Source organism: Cyanistes caeruleus, chromosome 3 (genome assembly GCF_971803275.1).
Source record: "Cyanistes caeruleus chromosome 3, bCyaCae1.hap1.1, whole genome shotgun sequence".
NCBI lineage: Eukaryota > Metazoa > Chordata > Aves > Passeriformes > Paridae > Cyanistes > Cyanistes caeruleus.
The window spans coordinates 26,775,886-26,791,917 of record NC_141703.1 but is presented as its reverse complement, the minus strand read 5'-3'; the positions used below and the strand labels follow the sequence as shown (position 1 = coordinate 26,791,917).

Sequence of the window (16,032 nt, the reverse complement as noted above, 5' to 3'; positions counted from 1 at the left end):
GACCTTTTCAAAACTTCATGTATCGTTTTTTAAAAATGGAAAAATTTACTGCACAGCATTTCTGGTTGCAACTCTAACCTAGCATTATGGAGTATGTAGCAGAGGATGTCCAGTTTCTACATACAAACCTCTAGCCAAAAATCTTTCAAGATGAAGGACATGGTATTTGTGTGTGTTTGAGGTAAATGTGCAGCAGGATTTCTTGTGCTGTTACAAAATCCAAAAGGTCAGATGTGTTTCCTTAGGAATGCAGGCTAGTCTTTTTTTTCCCCATTAATTGAAAGGGTGCTCTTATCACCTTTTCATTTCTCTGTGTCAGAAACCCTTCTAGAACTTTGAAACCTCCCATGCACTGCCACTGCAATTGCCAATTGTGAATTTTGTGGTCTGTCTTCAAACATCAAGGTGATACCTTTACCTTAACACATGAGGGGAAGTGACCCACTTCTGGGAGGGAGACACGAATAGGTATTGCTGTGTGTTGCAGGATGTGCAGGGGAGCATGTTCTGGAGAGAGCTGTTGAACCAGACTTTCATGCCTCTGTTCTCCCTACTGTAAATCCGCATCAGATAGTAAAAGAGGCAGTAATGATGAATGCTTGTCTTGCAGTGAGCTGGGATCCCAAATCTCTCCTCAGCCCATTGTGCTTCCCAGCAGAGTTTTTAGCCATGGGTCCTGATTTCTTACTTGTGGGATGTATCTCTATTGAGGGACAAGATTCTCCTTGAAGAGAGAGGGCAGCACTCTGCTTGCTGTCTTCTCTGCATGGGAAATTTGTATTTTTGCTGTACCAGTGTAGTTGCACTTTCTTTCAAAAGGCACATGATCACTGCCTGGATAGATTTGAAAATGGGATAACCTTTGCAGTATGTTTGGTCCTTACTCTACTGAGGTAGTTGAAGCCCTTTTCAATGGGGAGGGATTTTCATAGGATCTTTATTATAGAAAGTTCAAATTCTGCATGGATCCACCTTTATGGCAGTTTTGAGAGGTTTCCTGCCGCACACATTGAGGTTTTCCAAAACAAAAGCAAAGGGTGGTGGTATATCTGCTCACTGCTCATGTTTTGTTTGGTTCCTTTGCAGAAGGAGAAGAAGAGTGGGCTGTTGAAACTTCTAGCAGGAGCATCAACAAAAAAGAAGTCACGCTCCCCACCATCTGTGTCCCCCACGCATGACCCCCAGACTGCCATTGAAGGAGTTCTGCAAGGGGCAGTGGGGCCTGAGCTATCCTCCCTCTCCAGTCACGGCAGAGCTGGCTCATGCCCTATTGAGAGTGAAATGCAAGGAGCCATGGGGCTGGAGCCTCTGCACAGAAAAACAGGCTCCTTGGATTTGAATTTTTCCATCCCTTCACCTGTCAGGCCACCCCTCTCTTCCATGGCAGCTATTCGGCCAGAGCCCAAGCCTTTGCCCCGGGAAAGGTAAGTTGTGCTTCTCCCAAGGTTGCCTGCATCCACAGGGAGCAATTGGAGGAGGGGTGGAATTTTAACTTGCTCAAGAGTTGTTGCAGTTCTGGTGTTCTGTTGATTGACTGTACGTGGTTCAGCTGTCTTTTAGGAAGACAGGGCTTACATGCATCTGCCCATTGAAAATCATTTGGTACACTGTGCAGGTTTAAAGAAGTGCTTAAGAGCACCTGTCCATGACACTCCACAGCTCTCGTCTAAACGTGGAGGACAGCAGTGCTTTCTCAGCCCAAATGGTGTAAATGCTGTTGGCAAATGCCACATTTTAAATGGGATTCCAGTATTTTTACTTAAGGACTTGACATACTATGTCCCATCTAGACATGTCCCATTCTGAGTACCAAAGACTGTTTCAAATTCTTCTTGTTTAGAATACTTAGAGATACGGCCATCTTCAGTGACCTGTTACCAAAATTGTAGCTTGTTTCTAGACAGGGATGTACCAGTGATTCTGGAGTTCATTTCAGCAGCCTGCTTTCCACCTGAGTACCTCAGAGTAAATGACTTCACAAACCGGAAAAAAAAAATAAATAATAGGAATACCAAAATACAAAAGCAGGTGGAGAGAGAGATAACTGACCAGAAAGGAGCTAGGGGGTTGCAGAAAAGAGATAGGTCTCCATGTGCAGAGTGACACTGGCTTCAGGTAAATGTTTTCCATAAGACTGCAGCTTGAGGACTGGAAAGGTAATAGATAATTCACAGCTACAGTGCTATTAAAATGCTTTCCACTCAAAAGGTGGTGGAGGAAAGCATGTTTTTTACAAAAGCATTGAAGAATTTTCAGAAAGCTGTTCAGGGAACACTCTTGAATTGGTATTTAAAACAATTTTGAAATAATATTAAAATTACAGAAATTGGAAAGAAACTAATTTTGTTGCAGTGTATGGAAAAGGCTGAAGGGAATGGACTGGGCAAGGCACCTGACCCTGAATCCTGTGGGGATCATGAAGCAGATGATACATAATAAAGGACATTACAGGACCATCCATACCTTATGCAGTATTTTACAAATCGGAATTTGGTTGAGAAGATGACAGTGACACCATAACAAACTTTTCTAAGGCAACTGGTTTGTTACCATAAAACTTCTTGCTGAGTAAACTGTACACAACCGACCCAGCAGATACTAAGTGGATTGAAAATTGAGTCACTGGCATCAAATCAAACTCTACATCAGAAATCACTAGAACGTGGTTATTAATGGATGTAGTGCAGCCCAACAAGAGTGAGGTCCTGAACATGAACTGTCAACATAAAAACCTTTGCTGTTGTAGAATGAGGACTGAAGTGTGAGGTGGGTGATAGGTAGGGCTGATCTGTTGGTACAGAGCTAATTCAGCTCCCGCTCAGGTGAACACAGAGTAACAGTATATTTCAGAAGAGGAAAATTTGATGCAAAGTGAAGTGGACTCAGAGAAGTATCATAAGAAAAACGGAAGATTTAAAAATATATACTTGCAATGAGAGACACGGGGAGCTCTGGCTTGGTACAGAGTGGTACACTTGGTAAAGAGCGTAGGGATGGCATGGTAACATAACAGTCTGTAAGAGACTGCAGTCAGGACAGACATGGGAATATTTTTACACTAGATTTGGCATTTTTTCTGAAAGAGATGCTTTTGTTCAGGTACAGCTGTTAGACTTGAAGCAGAAATAAATACAGTCAAGTCCTTCAGCATTGTAATGAAGGCAGGGAGAACAGACTATTGCAGTAGTCTCTTGTCCTTAAAATCCATGAAAAAGTAATTTAGTAAAAGGAGTGAAAAACCAATCCCTATTTAGGCACACTTAATTTGGTCTACATCAGTTCAGATTAATGCTATAAGAAAAGTTAAATCAATATAAACCAGGTTTAGCACGAATGTAACTAAATCAGTGGGCTGCTGCACCTTTAGTTAAATGTAGCCATGAAGAGAAGCTGAGGAGTACAGTCCCTGATGTCTCCAGAGCTGCTGTTCTCAAAGCTTTACTATAGAGATCTCCAGACACATTATTTAATATTCCAGGGGTAGTCCCATACCCTACAAATTGCTCAGTCCACCTCAGAGTGGTCCAGGTAGGGAAACATTTAACTGATAACTATTTTAAGTGGCAGAATAGAACCAGAGAGACAAAGGCTACCTGCATTCTCTTAGCTGTGCTAGAATCAGGAGCAAATAGATTTAGAGTGCTAAAACTGAGTAAATGCTTCCAGCTGCAGTATATGGTGATAAGGAACTTACTCTGATTTTACGTATTTTGATTCCTGAGTCTTAAATCTGAAAATAAGCTATAATTGAAGTAACCATAATTATACAAAGCAGGCAAGATTCTTTAATTGATTTATGAATTAACTTCCATATCATTGGTGTATCTGCATTCCTTAACTGATCATATGGGTTTTTTCATGTCCATAATGGGAAATATTAATTACCTTCATGCACTAGGAAGGATAATGCTTAGTCCTGGAATAATCTGAGCAGATACATTAAACACTTGTCTGCTAGAAATTCATCCCACATCCATCTGTGCTCATTAAATCATCAAATTTCTCAGAAGTACCAAATTATATTTTTTTTAAAACAAATTATGATTTTCAAACCACTTGTTCTTTTCACATCTGGCAATGGAGCAACTTGCATTAAACGTCACTCAGCTCCATATTTTGCTTGTTTGCATTTTGGTGCATTTCATCTGCACAGTAGGAGCAATTCTCTGAGAAAGAAAAGGGAGGAGAGGGAAAAAAGGGTTAGATAAACAGATTCAGATGCTGGAAGAAATTTTAAAAAGCTGCAAAGCATTTCAGTACACTTAGCTGTACTTGGCTTTCTGTCTCCCAACGCCCATCTGTGCACACAGAAACAGAGCACTGAAAGGTTGGAAGAAGTAGCACATTCCTTAATATTTACGGCATTCAAAATGAGGCTCATGCAGGCAGCAGAGCACTGCTACTTTTTCTATAGAGGTTGGCTTGCAGCTCCAGCACTCGCCACATCCAGGTTACTGATCAAACCCAGTGCACCAAGAGGTGCATTAAAGGGCTCTGACTGCTTGCAGCTCACTCACTGTTTAAGGGATGAGTTGCCTATTCTGCTGCCTGACAGTGCAGACCTTTCTGAGGGTTGCAGCCAGGTAGACAGAAAGATGAAGCATGCTTCACCCTCTTGGAGATGCTGTAAATGTTTATACTCTCAGTCTTTTTCTTTTTTTTTTTTTTTTGTACATAGAGAGGGAAACAATTTTTGTCTTCTTTTTCTTGATATTCCAAAGCATGGCTGTGGATGACTAGATTAGGAAGAAAATTGCTCCTAGCTCTCCTGTCATTTAGCTTTCATATTTGTCTGGTTTGCTGGGGTAGTCAGAGCCCATCTCTGCCTTTTGGGTGTAGTTTCCACTGCCAGTTTATAAAACCACATTCCTTCACATGCTCTCTGCCATAAAGCATCCAAGCAATCTAAGCAGCAGAGCAGAGAAATTTCCCAGGTGGTGCCCTTGTCACTTCATGTGGCAGTGATTGACTGCCAAGTGAATACCCCATCAGGCTGTATGTGCCCCACACACTCTTTTCCACCTACTGCTCCATCCAGTTTCTGCTGGTGCGAGGAGCAGGAATGGTACAGGGAAGCACTCTGGTGAGGCAGGCGCTGTGCCAGAGCCTTGCCCACATCCCACCGATGCTGTCAGCTCACAGGAGGGGTGTGCTGTGTGCCTGGCAGCACCAAAACAAAATACTTCCCTTGCCACCCCCTTCAAGAAAATGTGACTGTACATTAAGCAAAACAGGAGAGTTGAGTGTGTGCGTGAGTCATGTTCCCCTCGCTGTCTGGCACTGTTCCCAGAGGCCAACCTGAGTAAAACATGTCACGCATTGTTGACTCTTTTATAGTAACTGGCACTAACTCTGCCGTGTTATATTGTGATAAAGCAGCTGTGGCCAGACTTATTGTCACAACTGGCATATCTGTGCTGCATTTCTATGGTTTTCCTGCAGCCTTCAACCAAATTATAGCCACAACATGCTGCACAATAAGATGGGAGCAGAAAGTTTGACCTTTAAAATAGATCCCTCCATGTTTCTATGTATCTTTCCACAAATCACTGCCACATTAGAAACTGAGTTCCCAATTCAAGGAAGCATTCAAGCATGTGCTTAACACCCATTGACTTCAATTTTGCTGTGCTCATATGTCTTCTTTGCCAAAAAGGAAAGCAGAAGAATGGTTCTTTTAATTCCTGGAAAGTGATACTAGAGAAATGACCCAAGGAGTAATTTCTGACTGAACAGTGACATGTATTCACATGGTTAAGTGCTTCTCTGTGTAGGGATACTTGCCTTAGGACTAGGAACGAACCATCAACCATCTCAGAAATTGAATCCTGAGTTATTTCCAGCAGAAAGGTAAAAGACCCAACTGAGACTTTTTCTTCTAAGGCTACTGATAATACATAGAATAATACATAGAATATTCTTTCAAAAGAATTCTATTCAAAGTCACCATACTTTGGAGGAGCAGGTTTTGGCTTGTAGTCTGCAGAGCTGCCTTGCAGGTCTCTGCAATTTGCCAGTGAAAGGATAAAAAAACAGAGATCCTCTGGTAAACAAGAGCAATGGTTAACTGGGCTAGATGCTTCATTTGCACTGATTATCCATTGCCTCCAAAACTAACTGTGTATCCCTAATGTATAAGAGACCTGTTGGAGTCACAGGACTGCACTCATGCAACCTGTCCTTAGTGCATGATACTTTGAGAAACAGGAACTTGCATTAAGCATCCAAATTCAAGCACGCTAAATGGGATCAGACTGGAGATTAGCCCCACAGACCTAATTTGCCTCATTGCACATTTTCTTAAGTTGCTCTTGTTCCATCAGTGTCCTGGATACACATATTTACTCAATGAGTATTTTAGGGTTGTTTGAGAGTGTCCATGGCTGAGTTCAGCCATTTATTACTGATCAGTTCTGATCAATACTGTTCAGTGCTTGCCTGCACACTGACAGAGGGCCTGTATGAGTCATTCAGACCAGACAGGACTCCTACACAGCCAGTGTGCATGAGATGAGTCTCTCTCTGTGGAAAGTGTGGCACAAGGTTTTACAGCTGAAGGAGTCAGAGAAGCCACTTTCCCCACATCTGCACCACTCAGTGCACTTCATCATGGTCACTTGCTAGAGATATTCCAACCTCTGCAAAAGGTGGGGTGGCTCCCATGTCAGAGCCTTGACTCACATCCAGAGCAGCATCTTGTGCACTAAATGAAGCAGGCATCCTAATGGAAAAATAGTATGCAGTCTTACAATGAAAGATTATTTTGCAAGACAGCAAAAATAAAGTCATGGACAATTTTATTTGCATTTTTCTTCCTCTCAGATGCATGGGTGTGAAACACTCGTGTTCTTTTAAGGTTGTAAGATGTCTTTATGTATCAACACACATAATATTTTTAATCATTTTGCTTCTTTAAAAGAAACAAAGCCATAACTTTCATCATGTGACATCTGTTTGAGGTTAGGAGTCTTATTTGCACCTTCCAGATTTCAGTAGGAGTAGTAAAGGGAGGGCTGGGCGGGAGAGGTGTTTCTTTTGGCTGTGAAAACAAGTGCTATGAAGACAGGGGACAGGGGGATTGCAAGGTCTTTGCTGACAGCAGAGGATAGACCTATTCCCAGCTCAGTGAGATAACTGCTGCCAGGGTGCCCATACCACCCTCAGCTCCAGTGCCAGCCTCTATTGATGCAGTCTCCTGCTTCTTGGGATGCCATGTCCCTGCCCCAGGCTCCCTCCCACCAAGGCTTGTTGCTCTCCGAGACTCAGCTCAACAGAGCTTCCCCCCTCAGCAGCCATACCCACACCTTCTATCAGGGCTTCCAGTTTTCATCACAGTCACACTTCTTCCTCTGCTCCCAGTTTTTCTCCCGTCAGCCTCCCTCTTCCTCCACCTCATCCCTTGCTTTACCCCAGTCTCCATCTCCAGGGGTTTCCCTGCCCAGGCAAAACTCATCCCCAGTCCTTGCTGATACTACTTGCAGCCTCTCCTCATCTCTTGTGCACCAAGGACCCTTCCCAGGCCACTGCCTGTCCATTCTGGACAGTAGCCTCCAGGGATGAAGTGCCCAATCCAAGGATGCCACAGCAGCCAGCAGTGAGGATGTCCAACATCAAGTCTGTCCCCTAAGAGAAAAATACAAGAGGGGTCCAGTGCTAAGAAAGGAAGAGAAATGCAGCTTCTGAGGTCCCACAGAGCTAGGACAGCTTAGAGCATGAATCAACAGAGATTTTACTTTCAGTGCTCATACAAGCCAAAATATATGCCATTTTGGAGTAGTTTGAATGTTTTTAACCTGGCTGAGAGTGGGTGATTTTCTGAAGGAACACCATCCCTGACAGACCAGTGGGACCACAGGACAGGTTTTTGCTTCCAAATACAGGACCTCAGAGCAGTTTGTGGAAGTGCTCATATGGGTCCTGCTGGTGCTGCAAAACCCCTCATTTTATTCTTGGAAATGATGTGGCCATTGGGCTGCATGTTGCCTGATACAGACAACTGCTGTGGAGAATTTGGACCAAAATTATTAACATTTGGCAGAATTGTAACTATATAAGACAGATTTACACAATTTACAACAGAAAATACGAAAAATTGTTAATTGTAGTCAGAGGTGGTTGCCACATTTGTCATCATAATTGTTGCTCATAATTAGCATTTTTGAAAGTTGGTAATTTAGAGGTGGAATGTGACACAGACAAAATTTAGAGCACTGAGATCCATCTAAAATGCCGAGCGACAGTTTGGTATAGGAAAACCTACAATTTTATAGCATCTTCTCAAAGGACAAAAGGGGAAATAAAAAGGGGAGATATAAATAGAAGTATCCCGGACTGCCTTTTTGGGAGTGAGGGAGGATGTCTGGGAGAAGAGACCTTTTCTGCCAAAAAAATGATGGCTAATAGCTGTCCTTGCAATTCCGTTCCAGAGGATAAGCGGGGCTGAGGTGCCACCTGGAGGTGTGGAGGGGCGGCACAGCTCCCTGTGCCCGCACAGTGCCGGGATGCTGCCCCTGCAGCCCCCACCGGGCTGACTTTCCCAGTCTCTGCTTCAAACCTCTCGTGGGAAAAGGCATCGCATCTTTTCCATCTCTCACAGAAGAGTTCTTAACTGATTGCAAGGTCTTTCCTAGCTAGTATTGTTATTATATCAAAAGCATCTTTGGTACTATATTGTGTGGTACTGTAGTCAATTAAATTTAACCATAGCATTTAGGGTCTCCCAAATAGGAAAAAGTACCTCATTTTATAATGCAGTGAGAGATTTATTTCTCTACGTTGCTAAGAAGATGCTGTTTAGAACTCTTTTTATGACAATGGGTGCATTCCTGTTGAGTGTGGTCACCTGTCTCCTCATGTGAACCATCAGGGACTAGCAGTTCATCACTCTGAGGATGTAGTTTTGCTTTAAAAGGATATCGCTGTGCCTTTGGTATAACATGAGACCATCTGGGTCTTCAGAGTGACCCTGCCCAAGACACCACCTTTTTCTGAGTTTCTGTTTCCTGACTTGCCAGAATGGTCTGTGAGTACCTCCATAGCGCTCAACTAATGTTGAGGTCCCACCTCTTTTCTTTCTCAAGGCCTCCTGAGTTCCTGATGCAGAGCTCCAATGTGCTGTGATTGTGCATAAGAGTAGTGAGATCTGAAACTTGGCATCATCTTAGCTGAAATTGTTCCACTCTGATAATTTAATTAATCAACACTGCAGCAGAGTGTTTGAAATAATGTGTGCATTCATTTGCATAATGAGTGTAATTGGCAAAGCTTCATATTATAAGTGTAGCAGTTCCACAGATGATAGCTTGATAGACCATTTTCCTGCACACGTTTCAACCCCTGTTATTTGCTTTTCCACAGAGGAAGGAAGTGACAACTAGATTTATTAACCAAGGTACAGAGAGGATCGGCAAATTTTGATGGCACTTGAACACATACAATTTCCACAACTGTGTTGCTCTGTCAAGATAAAAAAGCCATAATCAGGTATTAGGACAGAAGCCTGGAGTTTAATAGGTTGTTTGGTTGTGGAGATGTCCAGAGTCAAAGCTGGTATTTCCTGTGTCATTCCAAAGTGGAAGTCACCTGAGCAAAGTCTGCAAAAGGAAGTGTGTGACTGCCACTGGAGAGCGCCTTGCTTTGGTACTGTCTCATTGGGGATGGCCTTGGGGCACGGTCCACAGCCTCCAGGGCATGTTAAAGTCCCCAGGGACAGTATATTATCTTAATTAAGTACTTATCTTGTTACAAACAGGACTCAGGCATTGGTGGCCAGGCAGCAGTTGTGAAGATATTAATTCTCAGGAGATGGGCTTTAGGTAATCAATTGGCAACTTTTAACTATCTTACTATATTCATTACTTTGCAATTAGTAAGACAGTTATTGACTGTTAACCAAATGCCAGATGACTGCAGAAGTGCTGAAGGAATAAAAAAACCAACCGTGCAGTAGATAAATATTCCCTGCTCTGCACACAAGTGCATTGATATAAAATGGCCTGGTCTGTGCTCTCAGAAGGACGCCTGCTGATAAGCTCTGAGTGCAGAATAGCTGTATCAGGCTCAGACACATCATTACTTCATTGAAATGAAGTGACACTTGAAAACGAAGTTCCCAGAGAGAGCTCTGAATGGTTCAAGACTGGGGCTCCCTGTTGGTTTGGAGAGTGCTTTGAAAGTCACTTGATACCTCTCCATTTTAGTTTCCCTTCCAGGTTTGAGGCACCCAAAGTACATTCTCAAGGAACATTATAAGAAGAAAAATGTGATCTGCTTTAGCTAACATCTGCTGGTGTCACAGGCAGTGGGAGCACTGCAAACCCCATTTTTCATCATCAGTGGACAAGGGAAGAGAGCGTATCATATATCTGGACTTCTGTAAGGTCTTTGACATGGTCCCTCACAACATGTCTCTCTAAACTAGAGAAGGATGGACTGTTTGGTGGCTCAGGAATTGGTTGGACGGTCACATCAGGAGGGTTGTGGTCAATGGCTTAATGTTTTAATGGACACTGGTGATGAGTGGTGTCTCTCAGGGGTCCACACTGGGACCAGTGCTGTTCAATATCTTCAGTAACAGAGAAGGTGGAATTGAGGGCACCCTGAGGAAGTTGGCAGATGACACCAAGCTGATTTATGCAGTTGACATGGGCTCTGAGCAACCTGCTTGAGTTGAAAATGTCCCTGCCTCTGGCAGAGGGGTTGAACTAGATGACCTTTAAAGTCCCTTCCAGCCAAATTGTTCGATCATTCTATGATGCTATCAGTTTTGGATGGAGCAAATGCAGAGCTGAGTAAGACATGTTACAGCAGAGATGCAGCACTAGGATTAGGCAGCCAAGTCCTGGCACAGGCTCAGCGCACAGCTGGAGACAGGGACACCATGAATGCTCCATCCATTTGACAACACGTTCCCGCTTTCATGGACTGGCTCCAGTGTACGTCCTGGTCAGTTGTCCAGCCAAGCTGGCCAGAAATTTCCATCTTGCTCAGTTTTAGTAGAAAATTGCATCGCATACAACCAGTGTGTGAAAATGTAACTTGCTGATATTTCCAAAAGTCTTTTCCCCAAGATCTCTGGTACTGGTGCCCAGCTGCTCCCATCAAGTGCAGATTAACCAAGTCTTTGCACATTTTTTTCTCCAAAGGTACCGCGTTGTGGTCCCATACCCACCGCAGAGCGAGGCGGAGATCGAACTGAAGGAAGGTGACATTGTGTTTGTGCACAAGAAACGGGAGGACGGCTGGTACAAAGGGACGTTGCAGAGGAACGGCAGGACGGGCCTCTTCCCCGGGAGCTTTGTCGAGAGCTTCTGAGGACGAATCGCCGCTCTCTCAACTGAGGAGCTTTCAGGGGAAACTGCATAGCACAAGATACAGCAAAGAGAAACTGGACTGATAACCACTGCCATTTTTATTTCCAAAGACTTCCCCCAGGCCCTTCAGTCTGCAGCTCCGGAGACACAGTGCCCCGCTGTGCTCCCGAGACCGTGTGCAGTGCATACAGTGGTATGTTGAAGTAGTGCCTTCCACCTGGAATCACAGACTGAAAGGACGCCCATCTGGACTATAGTAACCTAAACTCTGGCTGTTAACCTTTTGTGTAAATTATAGAGAAGATATCTTTAAAAAAAATTAAGAGGAAAGCTGTTATATTGCTGTAACTTATTTGTCAGAGCTGCAGTGTTCTTATTACTGGCCTATGCAAGATGGATTTGAGTTCAAGAAGGTGTGCTAGGAAGCTCTTAAACAGGGATTTTGTTTTTACCAAGGGAAGAAGAGGGGAGGGTGGAGAAAACCCCAGCTAAAGATCAGTGCATCATTGTGCAAGTAAGAATGAGGAGTCAAAAACGTTAATGTCATGCTTTCTATATACCTCAAAGATATGCTGCGCAGGTTTGTCGGTGCGTGTCGGTGTTAAGTGCTCAGAGTGCTACACCACCCCTTGTCCTGGCACTGCTGCCAGGGAGGTCCTGGAGGAAGTACAGCTCCACCATTAAACCGTGGTTATTTGAGCAGAATCCCTTTTGCCTGTCTTCTGCCCGTATTATATGCAGCATGGATTTTTGTCCTTCGGTATCACTTTCCATTGCTTTTTTGTACGACGTACCTTTTTACTGTAAGAATTGCTCTACTTTATATATATTCCTACTAGATCAGACATTTCCTCTTTTTCATACATCTGGTGCTATTTTTTTTAATTGTTAAAAGATTTGGTTAAACAGAGAGGCTGCAACAAGATTTGCATTCAACATATGAAATTAGAAACGTACCTGAAGATTGAGATCAGACTGCTTGTTCTTGCATCAGAGAGGAAAAAAGAAAAAGCTGCATGGTCACCGATAAATGTACCAGGGGGAGCTGCCTGTGCAACATACACATGCTTGCTCTCTCCTACATATTTAGAGTGGCTGAAGACCCATGCTGAAGCACAGCGTTCTGTCTGGAGGGTGATAATGACTCCAGAATTGGAAGTAATTCCCAGAGGAGTCATTTTAATTGACTTTTTCATGGCAATAAGAAGAACACTGCAGGTTCTAGCACGCGCAGGGACCGTGGAGTTTTCCTCTGTCGTTGCATGACGGAGATGAGAGCTGATCTGCGACACCAGTAATTAGTGTTATGGAAATGTGATTTCTTACTGTAGAAATGTACAGTTCTGGAGACTGTTGGATTTCTTAACGTCGTCAAGCTACAATACAAACTGTATCAGGCAATATAAGCTTCCATCTACCAGGGACTTAAAGGTGCAATAAATGTAAGGTGAGTTTAGCCAGTAATTTGTGTGAAAAAGAATGAGAAAAAAAGTCATAATGCAATTGTTGAGAGTATTTAAAAAGACATCAGCTCTTGAGGAGTGAATCGTGTTGAAAGGCCTTTCGTAGCTGTATCCATACCTTGCCTCTGACAGGAGCTGGCTGTTTGCCAAAGCCCACATGTGGTGGGTGTTTAAAAGCATGTCAGAGGCACTGTAACCTGGAGATGATCTTATTAAAACAAAGAGGCCCTGTGGGTGAGCATCATCACTGCGTTACCAGTATTTCATATGCGAAGGTGTAAGTTTTGTTTTCATTCAAGCCGTGTGTACTAGTACATATCAAAACCCATGTAAGTGAGCATTCCTGTTTAAGTTCAGCTCTGTGACTTTGTTCTCTGTAAAATAAGTTCTTCTTGCTGTCACATGTTAACAAACCAATTCCAGAAACACAGTTCATGGCCAAGTATAGCACCTTCAAACCGGGAGGCATCACTTTCAGGGTGTTTCTTTTTATACTTGATGTTGCCGCATTTGTTGATATTCCAGATTGTAATGAGTCAGTCACTAAAAATTTAGTTACTGTTCAGAGGAAATTGCCTTTTTATAAACAATAAGAGACTGAAGAAACGTCTTCTGGAAAGACTTGCTTGAGATTAGAGCCATATCTGTTCCACTTATTTGGTCCAGGTCAGAACTGGTGTCACAGCACCTCAAACAGTAAACTGCACAGTTAGGCAGTCAGCAATGCCAAAATGTGTGTTATTGATTCCAGTAAAAATTCTGGGTTAGATCTGTCAGAGATGAGATTTTTTCTGACAACTTACAGTGGTTAAAACACTCTTAAAATTCTGTTCCCTGGTGTATTTACTACAGTCAGAAAAACTAAACAGGACGACAGCTTGCATGCTGCCTCTTCTGTTTAGCCAGACCTAAAATGGTTCCAGATTTCCACTGTTTTATGCTTAACTCTAAGAGGACAAAAGTTGGTGTGTGAGAGGATCAAGGAAAACATGCAGATGTCATATCATTAAATCAGTGCTTTGAAATATATTTTGCAAGGAGGATAATGGTTTTTTGAATGGTCGACAACTCTTCCAGTCATACCTTCTTCTAGGAAAAATATAGGGGGGAGGGGGAAGGAGGTGTTCTATTTTGATAGCAGCTGTTTCTGGGCCCTCTTTATTGCTTATCACAGTTCAGGTTAGTGAGTAATCTTCTTGAACAAATCACTTCCATGCCAGGAGCACAAGTATTAAGGTGAACTTAATACAGCCCAGTGATACAAAAACATGACCCAGTGCCATTCAGAAAGTCCTGGAGTGAGAGAAGTTTGACTCATACTGTGGTCTAGTTTTTACCTGTCACGCCAGGAAAAGAGGGAGGAGGGGGCATCTCCATCTCCCGCAAAACAGGGCGAGGACAAGAAAAGATTCCTTCTGGTGGCCTCAGTTTGTAAAATGCCAGGTTTGTTCTTCTAGAAATGGGTTCAAGTAGTTGAACAATTCCTTTGAACTTTGCACAGCTCAGAAAATGTTTTTGTTATACATGAATGTTAACGTGGTTTAGGAAATGTTGGCAGATATGAGTACAAATGAACTACAATGACTGTGTTTCTGATTCTTTAAATAAAATAAGTATTAAGGCAACTTGACTGAAGTTTCTCTCTCAATTAGACAACATGGTGAACAAGCAGTGTAAGTGACTCTGAGGTTTGCAAAGAAAATAGAAATCTGCAAACCCTGTAGTAATTCCCACATAAATAAAAACCTGTTAGGAGTAAGAGATGCCTGAACAGGATTCAGAATCTGTGGTTCTTCTTTTGGCACATCTGGGATTTCTTCAAAATCTTGAGAAGTTAACAGCTTACCTGTGGAGAAGAGGTGTTTAGGTCCAGAGAAAGAGAGTGTGTACTGGCCAGGAAGAGACAGTGAGATGGCACGGGTAAGGCTGTGGCAGAGAGGCTAGGAGGGGATGTGGAAGCAAAAAATTGACAAGGAAAAGAGCAGCCTTTAAGAGTGTTAATGGTGCTCTGAGGTCACCTGGTGGGTTGAGCAGGTTTGTAGGCAGAGGAAGACCCCTTTCCTCCTGCCCTGGATAGGCTTGGGCATGGTGTCAGCAGTGTCCTCTAGGCAATGTACAGCCCAGGAACTGGAAGAGAGGGAAGGAGCAGGTTGTACCCTGGGCAACTGAATGCCCCTTAACTTGGGTGAGGGGTGTAAGCCCATTTTGGACAAGCCCTGAGATTCCCATTCAGCAGCACAGTGCAGATCATCTGGAAGGGGAACATGAGTCCATGAGTGGGTCTGGATGTGTTTGCCTTGATTTGGCTGGGAGATGCCTCTGGAAGAGGCACCCACAGGTGGTGATTCTTCGCACAGTTAGGAAGCACATAGGGCAGGGATGAGCGAGGCACAGTTAACTCACCAGGTTATCTGCATGGGAGGTGACATGAGTCTCTTTTTGCCCCAGCTGGATCCCGAGTCAAAATTCTGAAATGTGGGAATCACTAGAATTTAAATATGGGCAGGCAATACCTCTCCCTCTGCTAGGCCTTGCTGGCTGTCTGACAAGCAGTGTGGTGCAAAACGCTGCACAGAGGAGCCTGCCAGCTACTTCCAAGCTGGTCTGACGTGCCAGTCCTCTCCACGCTTTGCCAGGTCCTGTTCCTCTGGCATTCCTCTGTCCCCTGCTGCCAGCACATACCACACACCTCACCCAGCCTTTATACTACATGTCACCCTGTGCTTCTGCTGCAGTGCCTGATAGAAATTTACGTCATTTTGAAAGAAAAATAATCATTCTAAAATTGTTACATGATTTTACTGTTCCTAAATGCTTACGGAGAGCAAAACCACCTGGACAACATCTGCAGGGCTTTCCTGCAGCCAAAAGCTCTTCCTGACATCAACAGCTCCTCATACATGGTGAACCTGGCAGCTACACAGATTGGTTAGTTGGTGCCAAACCAAATAAATGAGCTGTACTGGAAGGAAAGCCAAGAGGTGCTACAGTCTGGAGAAGGCCCCGTTTTCACGCCCCAGCCTTTCATGTAGCAAAAATAACTTTCTAAGGGGTCACAGATGTATTTCCAATTACTGGGGCATGGGTGTCTACCCTCCCTTCAGAGAACCACTTGATTTTTCTCAGTCACCAAGCTGCACCACCTGCCCCACAGTGCCGCAAAGAGGCCACGAGCCAGAACACCGAAGGGCTCATACCAAGGTGGTCCCCTTGCAGCACGTGCCAGCCAGCCTCTGTGAGCCCCCCACGCTCACAGC

The 16,032-nt window shown here is 43.7% G+C and overlaps 1 protein-coding gene across 3 annotated transcripts in view; it reads left to right on the top strand.

Annotated features, from left to right (window-relative positions):
- Positions 1-16,032, top strand: part of SH3RF3 (SH3 domain containing ring finger 3) — a 275,756-nt gene that overhangs the window by 230,012 nt on the left and 29,712 nt on the right. The window contains exons 9-10 of one of the 3 annotated variants that reach the window (XM_086880294.1): positions 1,087-1,424; positions 10,200-14,400. In XM_086880294.1, coding sequence (XP_086736420.1) covers positions 1,087-1,424; positions 10,200-10,251 — 390 coding nt within the window. In that variant the 3' untranslated portion in view covers positions 10,252-14,400. Of the gene's footprint in view, positions 1-1,086; positions 1,425-10,199; positions 14,401-16,032 lie in introns of those variants that run through there. The other 2 variants (XM_086880291.1, XM_086880293.1) reach the window with 2 other exon arrangements.